Source organism: Bombus vancouverensis, chromosome 6 (assembly GCF_051014615.1).
Source record: "Bombus vancouverensis nearcticus chromosome 6, iyBomVanc1_principal, whole genome shotgun sequence".
Taxonomy (NCBI): domain Eukaryota; kingdom Metazoa; phylum Arthropoda; class Insecta; order Hymenoptera; family Apidae; genus Bombus; species Bombus vancouverensis.
This window is the reverse complement of record NC_134916.1, coordinates 18,837,294-18,851,833: the sequence shown is the minus strand read 5'-3', so window position 1 is coordinate 18,851,833 and position 14,540 is coordinate 18,837,294. Positions and strand designations below refer to the sequence as shown.

The 14,540-nt window shown below is 28.8% G+C and overlaps 5 protein-coding genes across 7 annotated transcripts; 2 read left to right on the top strand and 3 right to left on the bottom strand.

Moving 5' to 3' along the window:
• Window positions 1-46: 46 nt before the first annotated feature.
• On the top strand, window positions 47-6,467 carry LOC117159820 (transmembrane protein 8B). 3 transcript variants are annotated; one of them, XM_076619500.1, is made up of 14 exons: window positions 47-198; window positions 316-589; window positions 826-997; window positions 1,075-1,288; window positions 1,361-1,488; window positions 1,562-1,845; window positions 1,932-2,194; window positions 2,284-2,412; window positions 2,484-2,689; window positions 2,777-2,934; window positions 3,022-3,254; window positions 3,327-3,521; window positions 3,585-3,725; window positions 3,813-6,467. In XM_076619500.1, the coding sequence occupies exons 2-14, from the start codon at window positions 448-450 to the stop codon at window positions 4,011-4,013; spliced, it is 2,466 nt and encodes an 821-aa protein (XP_076475615.1). In that variant the 5' UTR covers window positions 47-198; window positions 316-447; the 3' UTR covers window positions 4,014-6,467. The 3 variants fall into 3 exon arrangements, with proteins under 3 accessions (XP_076475615.1, XP_076475614.1, XP_033195869.1); XM_076619499.1 differs by having other exon boundaries at window positions 48-243; XM_033339978.2 differs by having other exon boundaries at window positions 48-589; window positions 826-989.
• Window positions 6,204-10,046, bottom strand: LOC117159830 (uncharacterized). The gene is made up of 10 exons (XM_033339990.2): window positions 9,605-10,046; window positions 9,293-9,375; window positions 8,473-8,812; window positions 7,972-8,301; window positions 7,598-7,880; window positions 7,362-7,527; window positions 7,150-7,292; window positions 6,743-7,070; window positions 6,483-6,655; window positions 6,204-6,329 (listed from the first exon to the last, which is right to left on the bottom strand). The coding sequence occupies exons 1-10, from the start codon at window positions 9,717-9,719 to the stop codon at window positions 6,233-6,235; spliced, it is 2,058 nt and encodes a 685-aa protein (XP_033195881.2). The 5' UTR covers window positions 9,720-10,046; the 3' UTR covers window positions 6,204-6,232.
• Window positions 10,047-10,053: 7 nt separating this feature from the next.
• Window positions 10,054-12,263, top strand: DhpD (guanine deaminase). The gene is made up of 8 exons (XM_033339982.2): window positions 10,054-10,184; window positions 10,312-10,554; window positions 10,639-10,857; window positions 10,942-11,049; window positions 11,130-11,237; window positions 11,301-11,466; window positions 11,553-11,699; window positions 11,777-12,263. The coding sequence occupies exons 1-8, from the start codon at window positions 10,074-10,076 to the stop codon at window positions 11,974-11,976; spliced, it is 1,302 nt and encodes a 433-aa protein (XP_033195873.1). The 5' UTR covers window positions 10,054-10,073; the 3' UTR covers window positions 11,977-12,263.
• Window positions 11,463-13,033, bottom strand: LOC117159829 (low molecular weight phosphotyrosine protein phosphatase). The gene is made up of 6 exons (XM_033339989.2): window positions 12,839-13,033; window positions 12,565-12,755; window positions 12,343-12,504; window positions 12,185-12,263; window positions 12,003-12,094; window positions 11,463-11,888 (listed from the first exon to the last, which is right to left on the bottom strand). The coding sequence occupies exons 1-5, from the start codon at window positions 12,873-12,875 to the stop codon at window positions 12,078-12,080; spliced, it is 486 nt and encodes a 161-aa protein (XP_033195880.1). The 5' UTR covers window positions 12,876-13,033; the 3' UTR covers window positions 11,463-11,888; window positions 12,003-12,077.
• A 144-nt stretch (window positions 13,034-13,177) lies between these two features.
• On the bottom strand, window positions 13,178-14,480 carry LOC117159828 (low molecular weight phosphotyrosine protein phosphatase). The gene is made up of 5 exons (XM_033339988.2): window positions 14,044-14,480; window positions 13,770-13,960; window positions 13,543-13,704; window positions 13,380-13,458; window positions 13,178-13,294 (listed from the first exon to the last, which is right to left on the bottom strand). Exons 1-5 carry the CDS (start codon window positions 14,078-14,080, stop codon window positions 13,272-13,274), a joined length of 492 nt encoding a protein of 163 aa, XP_033195879.1. The 5' UTR covers window positions 14,081-14,480; the 3' UTR covers window positions 13,178-13,271.
• Window positions 14,481-14,540: the final 60 nt, after the last annotated feature.

Below are 14,540 nucleotides of genomic sequence, written 5' to 3'. Positions count from 1 at the left end.
CATCGCTTTCCAAGCAACACCGCCTGCGCAAGCAGCTTCTGCTGTCAGACGAGGACAAGGAGTAAACGTTATCTCCGGGCGACTGCGCTAGGCAGTTACTATGGTGCTCATCTCGAGTACGGTTGTCCCATGTGCGCGCTTCACGGAAGTTTTTAACACCAACGAAACTGAAGTATTCATGCACTCTTAAGCATTGTGGTAGTATCACAAATTGTTGTGAATAAAGGTTTTCAATAAAACCAAGTTAGCATTCGTTTATGAGTTTACAGCTTGTATTCATTCCACCCTTTGCTATTTATATGTCGTCCACTACAGCTGATCGAAGGAAACCCATATAGACTAAACACGCAAACATTGCGGGCTAGCTAGTCGCGGTGATTTATCGTCTGTGCAAAATGTACGGTCAACACAGGAATGGGAAAATGATCGATAATTAATAAGAAGTGGATGGAAACATTCGATCGACAAAAAAATTTTCATCTTTCTATGATGTCAAAAAATATTATCATGCTTCCGATATGTTATATTCCAAGGCGATATCTCATGATTCTTCAATTTCACGTCTTTTTAATCTTATTACTTTTTCCAGGTAAATTTGAAAACAGATCTTTTCGTTTACAAAATTGATAATTTCGTTCCTATCTTTTATGTTTTAACGACTTATATCTTTTAACAGTTTATATTCCAAGATGATACTACACTTTTTTCTTTTAAATAACGTTTACTTAAGCATGGAGAATGTTATAATTTTCATCTTTATGAAATGTATTTTATGTAAATAAATTTATATTTAACTTAGAACGTGCAAATAATTTATATTGACAGCTGAAGAATGTACTATGCCGGAAGCAAGTCAGGAAGGATCACTACATTCGTTCAAAAGTTATTCAGATATAGCCATGTTTCATTATACAGTTCCAAAAGAGGTGCTTAGAGCTACTTGGCAGTTTGCGGTATTTATGGATAGGCAAGATTGCCCAGAGAGAAAAGTACATATGTAAATATTTGTTTTTGCTATCGTGAACGTATAGGTATTCGTAATATGATATTTACTTTTACTATTATGATTTTCAGATACCTGCAATGGGGCAGTTACCCTGTGATATCTATAAATAATGATACATTTCCTAATGATATGTATCATAAGCGTAATCATACCATTAGAGTTTCTGCAATTACAACATTTGAGCTAAAAATCGCTGCGATTGTACCAGTTTATGGACCAGAAGCTGGAGATTGGTTTGTTGGAGCATATTTGTCTCACTGGGATGAAAAGGTTCAACAGCAGGTATATCTTGATTTTATCTATCTTCCAATGTTGTATTGTTTTATATTAATTCTAAAGTTTTATATACTTTAGGGACTTGGCCATAAATGCCACTATAGTATAGGTTCTATAGCTGTATGGACACAAACCAATAGTATTGAAAATATTCCTATTGGTTACCAACAAACATTAAGAACAAAAGAATCTACTTCTTACTACAAGTAAAGGGTATAACTATCATATCCAAACCATTATAGAAATTGAGAATTACTAATATATTGTATTCTTATTTAGGATATATGTCCCGTCAGGAACATGGAATTTTCGTGTAGATATTTGGGGTTGCAATTTTACTGTGCATAAATCTCGTAATGTACATGAACTTTGTATTAAAAATATGGCACTAAAAGGCCGTTCTTTGCCCGTTTTCAATCACTCTCAATCATTTGAAACTGGAAACTTAACTATGCTGGGTTCATATACCTTTACAGAATCTTCCCCTTATGAAGATAGTTATTATTATTTAATGATTATTTCGGACAGTATTATTGAAGTAAATGTGAAGGTAGTCACTTCAGGTAAATTTACATTACTTGTGACTTTGTTTAGTTAACAGTTAATGTTAAACTTATAAATTATTTCTGCTCTATCTTATTCTTTTCAGAATGCCCGATTAAAATAACAGAAAAATCTTTTATAAGACAATATTTCGATGCACCTTCATTGTCTAATGCATTAGCTCAATTGAGCATGAAAGATTTAACAGAACATGATGAAGATAAACATGATGAATCATTTTCTAATGGAAATGTTACGAAAAATATATTTCGTATACCGGATGAATATTTTGAAGGTCCATGTTTCCCAAGATTTCAGTTTACTAGAATCAGGCACTCACAAATATTTTCAGGGATCTATTTACTAAAGGTATCAAGCATTTCATGAATATAAATATAACAAATAAATATGAAATATATTAATTATTAAATGTGTTTGTGTAAAAAACTGATCTTCAGAGCGAAGAATGGTTAACTTCTTGGATAATCTTGTCTGATGTGCATCCAGTAATAACGCAGTTTGATATTTTGCCATTAATTGATATTGGTGGTACGCTTGATATAAGTGCTCATTTGGAAATGGATAAAGTAAGCAATAATTACTGAAACTCTTGTATATAATTTCATAAACTATTCAATCTGTTATATATATCTTTCAGAGAGCAACAAGGCAATTAGTTACAGTTACACTTTGCGTTCAGCGTGGGCGAATTCCAGATAGAATTAACAATAATATTATATGTGAAAATTCCGAAATGTCAATAATCTTGTCTTCATTTGATAGACACGATGGAACACTATTGATTCCATATCCACAACCAGACACTTGGTATATTAGTTTAGATGCAACGTGCTATTTTAATGGGTAAGATCATATTTTTGGAAATATAAATAGAAAATATTAAAATTAAAATCAAACTACAATTACAAAATGATATTATCCATTAAATAGAAAACCTGTAAATTGTGAAATGGAAATAATGTTAGTATCATTGAATATACGAACTAGGCAATGTGTATTTGATGGTAATTATCCATGTGGTCATCACGGAATTTGTGAAGAAGTTCATCGTGATATTCTTCATTACACAACATGCAAATGTTTTGAAGGTTTGATTACTAGTTAGAATAACTACTATTTATAATTTATGCATATATAGTTCTTTCTATTATACCGATATATATTTTATTACACAGGATACAAAGGATGGGGCTGCACTGATGCTACTAGCGCCAATCCAGAATCTTCTCTTCTTATAACAACATTGATACTAACTTTGAGTAATGGTTTCTTCATACCTGCTATATATTTAGCTGTTAAGCGCGGATTATATACCGAGGGATTAGTCTATTTGGCAACTATGCTTTTTTCATCTCTGTACCATGCTTGTGATCAACATGTTACGACTTATTGTATTGCTAAATATGAAGTACGTAAATTGTTTCATAACAATTGTATCATATCTTTTCTTTTATAAATAGTTTTATTAAATTTATTTCAGGTTTTGCAATACAGTGACTTTTTTTCAAGTATATTAGCATTTTGGGTAACACTTGTTGCAATGGCTGAAATACCGACTCGTTTTGTATCATTATGTCATATGTTTGGAGTTCTTATTATAGCTTTTGGTGTTGAATCCAATAAAACAAGTTTAACTAATATATTAGTACCATTGGGAATAGGCATTATGATCCCAGTAAGTAATTTAGAAGAAACATTTATAACAGCGTTATTTCTTTTGTTTTTCATATATTTCCAGATGGGGACATATGCTTATCGTTGTTTTCACTTGAGAAGGCCGAAGAAGCCTGAGAGGATCTCAAAGTTATTAGCAGGATTAACACTAGCTATTGTAGGTTTATTGCTCTTTTCTTTAGTCGAGACAGAAGCCAATTATCAGGTACGTACATTATAAATTAATATATATATTAACAAAGGTGAAAAATTGTCTCTATTATTATAAAAAGTATTTGTATTTTCTTTGTAGTATGTTCATAGTGCATGGCATATGATAATAGCGATCTCATTGATATTTCTTTTACCACCATCGCGGTTAGAACAAGTTGGTTCTTCGGGTACCAGCTCGTTTAGCGACGATAGTGAATTACTTGATTATAAGGACACACCGGGTAGTCCAATTTTTACGGTAACGAGTGGTGAGGAAAATCTGGTAATTGCATCAAATTGAAACTGCAGTAAAAATAGGTAGGGTAAAAACAAACCAAATACGTACTATTATTTAAGTTATCTGTGCCAAAAGAGTGTTCTAATTCTCTAAGCAAAAAGTAGATTATAGCATTATGATAATCAAAACTTAAAAAATGAATGCACATGTACTAGTATCGTGTATATGTACATAAAATATTTATGTATTTTATAATAGTTCCTAAGTAAAGATGCATAATTGATCATAGGGTAATCTATGCCAAAGTTTCCAATTTAACACAGCTCAATGTAATATACAACTAGTTTCAGCCGTAAAAGCTGAACAAACTTATAAATGGTGCTATTCTATTATTACGCTATGTTATTTTTAGAATATAACCAACAACACTAATATTTAACGAAATATCTTTAATATTTTTATTGTTGGAAGTTGTATCGTATCGTGTTAAAGAAGTCACAAAGAAAAGTTAACATCTATTTTTTCTAGGAAGTTACGTAAATCTAATAATATGTACCAGTAAAATATTGATGACGATTTATTGAGTTTATTACACCAGTAATAATTATATTTCTTCATGATCTTCTCTATAGCCATAGGTATGATTTTTAGAGGAAACTTGTTATAAAATTTATTATATACATAAATACACGATTATACATGTATTCTTATATTTGTTGATAGTACTTAATATGCTATTTTGTTTGCTATTTTGTTTTGTAAAATAATTTATTTCTCTCAGAAGCATTCTTATATGTATGTAATTTATGTATTTTATGTGCCTAATAGTACAGAAAAATATTAACTGCATAGATTACCCTATACATATTGTCACTGGCAAATTACATCCAAAAATACTCATTATATTTTATTTCTTATCGTTTAAATATGTTTTGTTATGTATAAAAAAATATAATATATATCGCGTGCATATTCTGTGTAACTACTATAACTTTGGGAAACATGAAAATGTAATGCAGTACATATGTATCTTAAGAACGTAGAAGAACATGTTATGTGTCCAATATTGTTACATCTATTTTTCACATTTAGTGTTTACACTTGTGTAAGGGACCACAGAATATGATAAAAGGTACTAATAGCATATTAGGAAATGAAAGTATGAATGTTGTGCCTAAATACGGGTAAATTATTCGGGAATAGTATTCAAATTTCAAAAATTAAATAATTGAGTAATTACAAGAGTTTTATCGCTTTTGATATTAAAATTTATGTGTAAAAACTGTAACAGTATTCAATTTGATTTATGTTCTAAATAAACATTTTTTTAGAAATTTTCAAATGGAAAGGTAGAATATAGTAAGTAAGAAATTGGGAATTGTTTTAGGCATTACATGAACGTCATATAATATTAAAAATTCCCAAAGTTAATTAGTTTTAATACAGAAGATACACTCATGCTGTCTATAAGTAAATTAAAAGTTTTTATATATATATATATTTCAATATTGTAATTTCATTCTTTTTTTGTGATATTCATTCATTTTATGTGATATTAATTGCAATATGTTATTCAAAAGATTTTTATAATAATGACTTAATAGAATATAATTTATTATCATTTTCAATTATGACTACAACCTGTATGAATTCAATTTGATATGGTAAATTACTAAAGCATAATATTTACTTTAGTTTACTGTTCAAATACCTCACAATGTGTAAAGTGCCATCTGAGATTTCTCTTTCATCCTATGCCAATTATATTACAAATTTTATTTTTACACTATTACAAAAAGGCAGGGTGATTGATAAGAAGGAATTCATATAATGCAAATCTTTGAAAGATCTATGTACTCTATATTACTCAAGATTTTAAACAAATAAAACACGTAGAATGAACTTTTATCCTGAAAAGTATCAACAATGTGAATTGTGTTATAAGTCTGTCACAAATTCAGAGTGAACATAAATAATATAATATTTCGTATCGAATAAAATATAAGAAGGTATATATTCCGTATTATGTCAGATAGATACTTAATTTTTTAATTTGATTTCCTATCATTTCTTTTAAGTCGAAAATAAAACGACATATATTTTGAAAAATTACGAGTACAGTACCCCGTCCGAAATTGTAGCAATATCATTATTTTGATAATGAAGTGACAGAAGAGGTTCTCGTTATACGAAACTTTTTGAATCAATCTTTTATTATCTTTTCTCTTAAAATGAAATTATTTTTACCTTCTACCACAGTTTTAATAACATAAAATTTCGCATTATATATATTGCGTTCCATTTGTATTGTAAATGTTAAACATCTTTCTTCTCTTGTCAATTACATCTACTACATGTTCATATCGTTGCAAAACACAGCTGAAATCATGCATAATACGTCCTGTTCAGAGATACGAATGTAGAGAAATCATGTTATAAAAAAGATGTTTAGCAGAAAGGAATAAGATATTTAAAGAAGGAAATCTATCATTTCAATAAATCTGTTTGAATAATCTAGATTGCTTTACTCACTTTCCAAAGTCGCAATCCCCTATCCAATCTAATGCATTTGTCATTATAGAATGCTGATTTCTTAAGTATTGTAAAATGCATAACAAAGTTACACCAACATCAGTCTCTTCCCTGGATCGATTAATCGCACTGATGTAACAGTATTCGATTTCGTTATTAAATATTTTCCATATCTAAGAATTTGTTTATTATTATTAATAACTACTATTGTAAATAACGTTTACTAGCGATCAATTAATACACACAGCATCGATATATACCTGTATCCATTTTTTCTGCAATAATTCTCGTAAATTCTCTCTTTTTTTAAATTTTTGTAAAACGTAAATAGCCTCGATACCTTCTTCTATATTCTTTACATTTTTAAATATATCATTAATTAAATTTACTACCATATTTTCTAATTGCAAATCCATATACCTAAATTGTTTGATCTTTATAAACCAAATGGATCCTGTAACATCGAACACGATGTCACGTGCCATTATAATTTCATTTAAGTTTTCGTAAAATAAAGATTCAATTTCCCGTAAATATGCTTCATACTCGGTTCCGTTTGGGCCTCCGATTAATCCTATTTTAACGTCTCTATTAAATCACATAAAAATGATTATTAATTTCTATCTTACTTTTTCTTTTTTCTTCTTCTTCTTCTTCTTTCAAATACCTTCCAAATACTATTAAAGCTTCACAAATTTCAATGACATCGTAGCATCTTTGTTTAAAAATATTAATTTTGCTAAAAACTTCTTGCTGGTTTATGTCCCATTTTCTGTTAAGATTGATACGACATGTAACATTTATCATGACCTGCAATAAGTGTTAATAATCTACCAATCAGCTGTTAATACAAGAAAGTATATTTTATAGAAAGCATACGTTATCATATATTGTTTTATAAACATTACAACAAAATATACATTTCTCTAGCATCTGTATTCCCATTTCGGGATTACTCCCAAGAGCAACGTCCAGTTTGATATATCTTTTACATTGCTCCATTATTTGTGAGCTTAATGCTCGACATAATATTTTTATATTACGCCTAGAAATATTACTATATAGAAATATCACGTACGGAAATATTATTTTTCAACATAAGTCATTGTTCTTACTTCGTAGAATAGAATGACGATTCCGTCCAAATGAATAATATAAGAAGTAATGCTTCTGTCACAGAATTTTCGACATCTTCTGGAATGTTTAAATTTTTACAGAAACGAAGTAGAATATTTAAGTACATTAAATTCGACGACGCTTCCTCTAATCTTGCATCAATGTGGATAGTTAATTTCTCTAATTCACTCGCGCTTGGAGAATGCAAATTTTTCAAAATGTCGATGATTAATCGAACTTCCGTATTAAGAAGTTGAGTACACAAATGATTCAAATTTGAATCTACAAGGAATTCGAAACAGATACTTTTTATTAAGAAAAGATGTAGTGTAGCTGAAGATAGAAAAGTTAATTTAACTAATGAGAAACTGACGCTTTGCATTCCAATAGTCCACTTCATCTTGTATATTATTAATTTGTCTTCTCATCGACGTCATCGTTGCTCTACGTATCTGTCTGATCCAAAAGCAAACTACTTTCTCTAGCCTGTCGACTAACTTTCGTTTTCTTTCATCTTCTTCGGAAACGGCCGTTGTTTTATTTGTACCCAACAAAAAATAATTGCCTGTATCCGATTTTAAAAATGTCTGAAGAAGACGTTCTTTTGGTACGTATAAGATAGTTCTATCCATTGGTTTATAAACTTCCTCCATTAGATGTACGATAAACTCGTGTAAATTTAAAAATACGTCGTTTCTTAAAACTGTTCGTTATGGGAAATTGTAGCTCTAATATGGGTTATTTTTGTTCGAGATAATGAGGTAATGATAACAAATAGAAATAAACTTTTGAAACTTTGTAATTATTATACCACGTATACTATTCTACACGAACAAAATTAAAATAATAAAATTATAATATTTTATTTGGATACATGAAGCGTAATCTTCGCTGTGCAGCACAATCGGTGCATACATATTTTCCACAAATTTTAGGACATTACTCTTAATATTATTGTTAATACTGCCAAATGAAACGGTCTTTAAAAAATTTTCTGGGGTATAAATTTGCCATGATGATCTTAAGAAATATGTAAATCCCTTAGATGCATGTATCGGGATATCCAACATAGCATTTAATTCATCTTTATCGTAAAATGTAGTTAGCACTGTATATGACGGATTTTTAAAATATTCTTGAATTGTTTCATCGGAATGCTCGTTCCAACTTACGCCATTGCAAGAATATATCGTTAAATCTTTCACATATTTCACCTAAAAGCATATTCAAACAAAAACATTTAATCGTTTCAATGAAACCTACAAAAGTATTTCCACTTCTGTAACAGGATCTTAAAAGTCGCGCCGTAGATGGCATTACAGTAAATTCCTATCATTAGACTGATAGGAATTTTTCATAATACTAAAGTGTGACTTCTAGTCTAATTCTTTTTCATTCAAACTATAAATCAGTTCTGCAGTAATGTTTCATTAGACTGATTTATTACAATTTTGTAATACTATATAAAATTTGATGCATAATTAATTTAGTATTACTTCTTAGATAGAACGAATCAAACGATAATAAATAATCGTAAGTCCACAATGTTTTTATCTGTACATATATATTAAGTAGATATTAAAAAAAAATATATTTTGCAATAAATTATCTTGTTATGGACTCTGATGACCCGATTTGGGCAACAAGCAAGTTTTAAAATTTCAAATTGCGTTGGTTTACGTTGGTGTTCTTACTAAAGCAATTAAATCTTTCTCGGAGAAAATAGGCTTTTCCGGTTCTGAGGGAACGACAAATTCTTCGCCTGCATCAGGTGATTCTACAATACAATTAAATATCTTAAATTATTTTCTCAATTACAGAGAACAGAGATTTAGATATCGTAACAGAAATTAGAATTATCATGCATATATTTAAAATTGTTTTGCACATTTCCTCAAAATATATTCAAATTTAGTAATTCGATTCAATATAACTAAATCTTAACTGATCGCTGATCTTTTATGATTTAGTCGAAATTTTAAGATGTATGTATTTAATTATCGTACCTTGGTGACCAAAATCTTCTTCATCGGTATCCATATCCAAAAATTCTCGATGAGTATCCATCGTCTTATCCGATTTTTTTAAGATTTCAGATTTTCGTTCTTTCTTTACGATCATCTTTTTTTTTTTTTTTTTTTTTGTTCTGTATAATATACGAAGATAAGTATATAAAAACAAATATAAATATTTGTACAGCTTCGGCACGATATTAGTTTTATCTTCTTATTGTTTGTTACATCGATATGTTTTCCGTTACTATACTATAAGACAATACAAGACGTACTATTCAAAGAATATTGATAGGATATTAATAAATAGGTGAAAAGTAAAAAAAATATACAATATTTATTAATGATAAATATTAAGAAAGATAAAAAATTGTTGTAACTATTTTATATTACATTTATCTTATTCTTAAACATTTATGGTGCGCGTTACAGTAAATTTGGAATATTAAAAAAGATTAACACAATGTCTCAGTCTGCCGGAGAAAAAATATTTGTTGGTCCATTTATTCACTCTAACGAACAGGGAGAACTGATTGTCGTCGACCGTGGTATGATACATGTTAAAAACGGCAAAGTATGTATCGGTCTATTTTTATTTATTTTTAATTTGCAATATCATTATTTATCATAATAAATTAAATATTACGCCTAATGTAAACCTTATATTTGTTAAATTATGTAATATACTTTTTTATGCTTAGATCTCTAATATAGTAATAAATCCGAACTTGGATGATCTAAAAAACGAAAATGTTAGTGTTCTCAGCAATAGTCAATTTTTAGTACCAGGATTTATTGATTGTCACATTCATGCTGTTCAACTTCCTAATTTAGGAGTTGGATATGATAAACAACTTTTAGAATGGTTGGAGACTTATACTTTTCCTTTAGAAAAGAAATATACAGATGAAAAATTTGCTGAACAAGTATTTAATACAGTTGTGGTGAGTTCAATGTAACGTAATATCAAAATATTTTTTAGATTATATTTTATATAAATGATGATCGTATTATTTCTGAAATTATAGCAACAGACTATAAAGAGTGGCACAACAACAGCATGTTATTTTGCATCTCTCTATCCAAAAGCATCTATAATTCTTGGACAAGTAGCAGCTAATAAGGGTCAACGGGCATTCATTGGAAAAATAAGTATGAATGTAAAACGTAGTGATAATTATTATGAAACTACTGAACAATCTATAGAAAATATAAACAAATTTATAGAAGATTTGGCTAAATTAAATGTAAGGTTGTGAATATCATTTAAATTTATATTTTACTTCTTCTTTATAAAGATCAAATTGTTATTTATATGATAATTATTATAGAGTCCTCTAATAAAGCCAATTATAACACCAAGATTTGCCTTAAGCTGTGATATGACACTAATGAAAAAATTAGGAAAACTAGCAAAAGAAAAAAATCTTCATATACAGGTACTATATATGAGATATTTTTTATGTACAAAATATTCTATGTGTATGAATTGTTTTAACATACATGTAAAATATTTCAGACTCATGTATCAGAAAATCAAGATGAAGTAAAAGCTGTGAAGAATAACTTTCCTGAATATCCTTCTTATGCAGCTGTATATGATGCAGCTGGACTTCTTACGAATAAGGTATACAAAATAAATAATTACATATATACAAAATATAAGAAACTATAAACTGCTTATTTTCAGACAGTGTTAGCTCATGGGATATATCTTACAGATAATGAACTTGTATTATTAAATGAGCGTGATACGGCAATTATACACTGTCCTTCATCAAATACATGTTTAAAAAGTGGTCTTTGTGATATTCAAAGACTGAAAAGCAAACAGATTAAGATTGGTCTTGGCACTGGTATAAATTTATTATTTTTATTTAATAACTTTATAGTTATATGATAATTATACAGTTTACTTCAATAAATCAGTTTTTATTTTTAGATGTATCAGGCGGACAAAGTTGTAGTATTTTAGATGCAATGAGATCAGCTTTACAAGTATCGATCCATTTGTCCTTAATGAAGGATAATTATAAAGCAGTTAATTATAAAGATGTATTTCATATGGCTACATTAGGTGGTGCAGCAGGTAGTACTGTTCTTAGAATTAAATCAAAATTATTCACTGCATCAAGTTACCGAATCTCTAATACAATATTCCTTTAGCCCTCGCGATGGATAACCAAGTAGGGAATTTCGAAGTCGGTAAAGAATTCGATGCCCTTATTGTGGATACAGATGTAAGTGATGGACTTTTGAATAATTTGCAAAGTAGTACCTTGGAAGAACGATTTCAAAAATTCATTTATTCCGGAGATGATCGTAATATTATTGAAGTGTATATAAGTGGTTGTAAAGTTAAATAAGAATAATTCATATTCGTAATACTTACATATTTCATGTTTATTCCAATGTACAATAGTTTATATATAAGGTATATATGACAATGCAATTATAATCAGTGTAATTATGTATTTACTATATCTGTAAAGGAAATTATTTCTTGATAAGATAATATAAAAATAAATTATTCGAATGACTTAATAAATGAAATATCATGGTATATAAAGCTACCTTTATGTCGTTCCAGAAATACTTTTATGCTTCTTGCAGCTTGCTCAAATGCCTTTTCAAATCCAGCGCTGTCACTGTCCTATTATTTTAATCGAAAAATACTTAAATATTTAATAACAACAAAAATAATTTAACGATAATACGTTAACAATTCTTACAAATAACGGGTCTCTTATATTTAATTCTCCATTCGGATCATATTTTCCAAGAAGTTCAATTTTTGCTTGACTATCTTCCGGTTGCATTTGACAGAGGTCAAATACTATTCCACTATCCATTCCAAATATCCAATCGAATTTGTAGAAATCTTCCTTTGTTATCTGAAAACAGAAGGACACGTTTTATCTTGCATTTTAAATAAAACAATTTGTTATATATACCTGTCTCGCTATGTGAGTATAATCTGTAATGCCTCTTTTTTTGAGCGTAGACATAGTTCTAGGCTCTGGACCGTTACCTACGTGATACTGTAAAAGTGCAACGCTATTTACTTCCCAAACGTCAGAAAGATTTAACTTTTTTATTTCATCGTAAAATACTGCTTCTGCTATTGGAGAACGACAGCTGTTTCCTAAGAATTTTTAATACTGGTATAACGAAAGATGATACGCTTACAATATTACTCTGCACAGACAATTAACATTCTTAATATACCTAAACACACCATTAACACTTTTTTTTTTGGTGACATGTTTACTGATTTTAAATTAATTTTCACCTTTAAAAAAGGTATTCATACAATAGTGTCCTTAAGGTTATGTAAGAAACCTTGTAAAACGAGGTAAATACATATATATGTTTTTATCTTAAATAACCGTTGCTTGTACAAGTAAATATGTAGTTACACGAGTATTAAGTTAATAGAAATCAGAATCGGTATAAGTTACATGCATTAGTATGATATGAAACTAGAGAGTTATTTTATATATGAAAGACGATTGAGAATTTCTTTTAAAGAATACTTGTAAATGATAAGTAGTAACGAATCAATACTTTAATTCTGTAATGAATTTTTATTGTCTCTAAGAATTTATACACATATAATATTTTAATAATTTTAATTATACATATTAATAGCTTTTAAGTTTTATTCTGGTTTTAAAGTTTCATCTGGAAATAAGAAGCTTGCTATAATTATATTTCTTTAAATTTAATTTATAAATTATCACAAGTGCAATACATCTTTTGATAATACCTTTATGTTGTTGCAAGAAAGCTTTTATACACCGTGTACTCTGCTCATATGCCTTATAAAATCCATTATTGTTGTTCATCTGTAAATAAATCTGTTTTAATTTAGCTCTTGTTTTATAATAGAAAATTTTAAATTAACATTTCTTATTAAAATAATTATGTACATAGTAAGGATCTTTGATTATGATTTCTCCCTTTGGATCATACTTTCCAAGAAGTTCAATCTTAGCAGTACAATTCGCAGGTTTCATATAATTTAATTCTTCAATATTACTATTATCCATTCCAAATATCCAATTAAATGTGGTAAAATCATCCATCTTGACCTACAACGACAAAATAAATTAATACTAACATTAGACATTTTTTATATAACAATAAATTTACTCACTGTTCGTGCTCTATGAGAATAGTTAGTGATACCCTTTTCTCTTAGCGTAGCCATGGCTCTTGGATCTGGACATTTACCTATATGATATCCTATGATTGCCGCACTTTCTACTTCCCACGATTCGTTCAAGCCTAATGCATTTATTTCGTTGCTGAAAACTGCTTCTGCTATTGGTGAACGACAAATATTCCCTGTAAAATAAAAATAATGTTTTTTACTGTTATGGTATACGATTTTTTAAATTTATTATACACTCAAATATTTTAAAACATACCTAAACAAACCATAAGTACCCTTTTCTTTTGAACCATACTTTTTTTTTTTTTTTTTTTTTTTACATAAATATTAAATTATAAGGGATCAATAAGAATTTACAGCGGTTCTTAACCCTGTAGCTTACAGTATCGTGTGAAAGACGTAGTACGTCGTTGTTATTGATTTATTATTTACTCCAAGATAATAAATTTTCCGTGTTCAATGATCAATTGGTAATGAAATTTATCAAACATCTTGCAAAATAAAATTAGTTGTACGTTACACATGCACTTAAATATCAGAAGACATGTGCGATCTGCACAACTTTGAACGCTCGACGTGTGACCGATCTTGCTTATTGTTTATTGGAACCTAAATCGCAAGGCAAGGGGTTAATTTTTTTCAAATAATTACATTATCTATGAATAATAAAACTATAAATAATAGCCATAGAAAAATGTATTATTTTCCGGTCAGGTTTGCCAATTACGCATTATTCGAAAAGTGTACTATGTT